We start from the raw sequence: 2,630 nt of genomic DNA, 5'->3' as shown, positions 1-2,630 counted from the left end.
CCTAACGGAGGCCTCGCCGTTCAACCCTCACCTATCCGTCTTCCACCTTCTCTAATTTGGTCGCATTTGTTAACTCCCGTTGGGCGTGCGCTCCCAAGCCCTATAAAACCCCGGCCAGCAGCACACATGCACTCTCACCGCACCGATCGCTCCGTTGTCGTTCACCCTGTCCTCGCTGTCATCATGTTCGGGCACAAGAAGCACAACCAGCCCCCTCCGCCGCCGGCCGGCGCCGGCTCCCCGACCGCGTCGCTGCCGATGATGCCGCAGCAGGCGGAGCCGACGTTCAAGATCTTCTGCCGCGCCGACGAGGCCTACTGCCTCACCATCCGCCACGACGCCGTCGTCCTCGCCCCGACCAACCCCCGCGACGACTACCAGGCACGTACACCCAGCCATACGATTCTCATTCGAGTGAACGTACGTACGTGGAAGTGACACTTCTGCACGTGTGCGTGTGTGTGTGTGGGTACAGCACTGGTACAAGGACATGAGGCAGAGCACGAGGGTGAGCGACGCGGAGGGGCACCCGGCGTTCGCGCTGGTGAACAAGGCCACGGGGCTGGCCGTGAAGCACTCGCTCGGCCAGTCCCACCCCGTCAAGCTCATCCCCTACAACCCGGCGTTCGAGGACGAGTCGGTGCTGTGGACGGAGAGCAACGACGTCGGCAAGGGCTTCCGCTGCATCCGCATGGTCAACAACCTCAGCCTCAGCTTCGACGCCCTCCACGGCGACAAGCCCCACGGCGGGGTGCACGACGGCACCGCCGTCGTCCTCTGGGAGTTCTGCAAGGGCGAGAACCAGAGCTGGAAGATCCTGCCCTGGGGCGCCGACGGTGGCGGCTACGGGTACGGGTACGGTTACGGCGGAGGCTCGTCCGGCGGCCGGGACCCCTACGCGTCTCCGCCTGCGTACGGAGGAGGGTACCGCACCCCGCCGGCCGGCGAGGAGGCCTACCCGCCGCCGCCGCATGCCCACGGCGCTGAGGCGTACGCGCCGCCGGGCGCAGGGTACGGGTACGGCAACCTGCACCGCGCGCTGGCGTCTGAGTCCACCGTGCGCGTCCTGTGCAGCGCCGGCGAGGACTACAGCCTCACCGTGAGGAACGGCACCGTGTGCCTCGCGCCCACCAACCCCAGGGACGAGTTCCAGGTGAAAACCAAAGGGATGAATGCACATACATAGCTTGTTCCATCCGAACCAGCAATTTCTCAACGCCCATCAATCCATGGCGACCTTACTGACTTTCGTCTCTGTTAATTAATTTTGCGTGTGTGCGTGACAAAACGAAATGCAGCACTGGGTGAAGGACATGAGGTACAGCACCAAGATCAAGGACGAGGAGGGCTACCCTGCGTTCGCCCTGGTGAACAAGATCACCGGCGAAGCCATCAAGCACTCCCTCGGGCAGAGCCACCCTGTAAGCCTCAAAAACTAAACCACCATGCATGCAACCTGGATTATATTTGTAGTACTGCTGACTACGAACATAGCGTCTGTCATCTTGTGACTGTGACGTTAACACATGTAATACACCTTAAATTCAAGTTGGCCGGTCAATGCAGTGGTTGGCACGTGCCTATCTACGTTTGCGATTTCCATGTTGGCGTCACACGACGTGAAACTATTTTCCACCACCCCCTTTCTCGTACGTTTTGAGACGTTTACAGCAACACGTAGGTGAACCGTGCTTGACATGTGATGTGGACTGCAGGTGAAGCTTGTGGGTTACAACCCGGAGTACATGGACGAGTCGGTGCTGTGGACGGAGAGCAGGGACGTGGGCAAGGGGTTCCGCTGCATCCGCATGGTGAACAACATCTACCTCAACTTCGACGCGCTCCACGGCGACAAGGACCACGGCGGCGTCCACGACGGCACCGAGGTCGTGCTCTGGGAGTGGTGCAAGGGCGACAACCAGCGCTGGAAGATCGTCCCGTGGTGTAAGCTACTCTCAACCTTCAGGGCCTTGCACTCACCCTTCACCGCACTTAATCTGTCCACTGATCACCATTACTTGCTTGCCTTTCTCATGCAGAGACTGTACCTTGATGTCATCCGCTTCATGTCGTGTCCGTTCTGCACTTCTGCGCGTTCAGTAGAGAGAATAAACCTAGGCTGCAGCGATGATCTCTTCTTACTTGATCGAGACCGGATCGCTTCTTTGTCTGAGAACAAGTTCAGGATGTCGATCAGGTGCAGGGCGGTCTAGCTAGCTATCTTCTGAGTTTGGTGTGGATCGCTACGTTGATCCATGCGAATGTGTCTCCTCCTGTCTGTCAAGGAGAGAGTTTAGTTCGTTGGCACCTGACAGTTTTCGAGAGAATAACATGTATGAATGTACATTTATGTTTGTAATGAACAAATATATGCCTGCATAAGCCACTGTCCTGCATTATTGATCTGTTTTTTCACCGGGGCTCACAAGTTGCCAGTTGTGGACTTGTGGTCACACCAGCTACCTAATACGTAATCTACGAAGAAATTGAGGTTTATATTACAGAATTGATGACATTGACACTCGGTGAGACTGAAGAACTTCTAGATTCCCTCTTTTTTAAAAGAGCTTCTAGATTGCCAGGTCATGCCGCCCAACACATTGCTTAAATACATATCGGTCTAATTCTTA

The 2,630-nt window shown here is 56.8% G+C and overlaps 1 protein-coding gene across 1 annotated transcript; it reads left to right on the top strand.

Moving 5' to 3' along the window:
* LOC123424688 (ricin B-like lectin R40G2) lies at nucleotides 1–2,382 on the top strand. The gene is made up of 5 exons (XM_045108352.1): nucleotides 1–381; nucleotides 476–1,153; nucleotides 1,299–1,421; nucleotides 1,716–1,944; nucleotides 2,040–2,382. Coding segments are annotated over exons 1-5 (1,287 nt in total). The 5' UTR covers nucleotides 1–126; the 3' UTR covers nucleotides 2,042–2,382.
* Nucleotides 2,383–2,630: the final 248 nt, after the last annotated feature.

Source organism: Hordeum vulgare, chromosome 2H (genome assembly GCF_904849725.1).
Source record: "Hordeum vulgare subsp. vulgare chromosome 2H, MorexV3_pseudomolecules_assembly, whole genome shotgun sequence".
In the NCBI taxonomy this organism is placed as follows: Eukaryota; Viridiplantae; Streptophyta; class Magnoliopsida; order Poales; family Poaceae; genus Hordeum; species Hordeum vulgare.
Note: the sequence above shows the minus strand (reverse complement) of the source record. Positions and strands in the feature narration are given on the sequence as shown.

What these genes read in the sequence shown, in the direction of transcription:
- LOC123424688 (XM_045108352.1), top strand. Translation starts at nt 127, where the DNA reads ATGCACTCTCACCGCACCGATCGCTCCGTTGTCGTTCACCCTGTCCTC. An exon ending in ACCCCCGCGACGACTACCAG is followed by an intron (nt 382 to 475) that starts GCACGTACACCC and finishes GTGTGGGTACAG; the next exon opens with CACTGGTACAAGGACATGAG. An exon ending in ACCCCAGGGACGAGTTCCAG is followed by an intron (nt 1,154 to 1,298) that starts GTGAAAACCAAA and finishes AACGAAATGCAG; the next exon opens with CACTGGGTGAAGGACATGAG.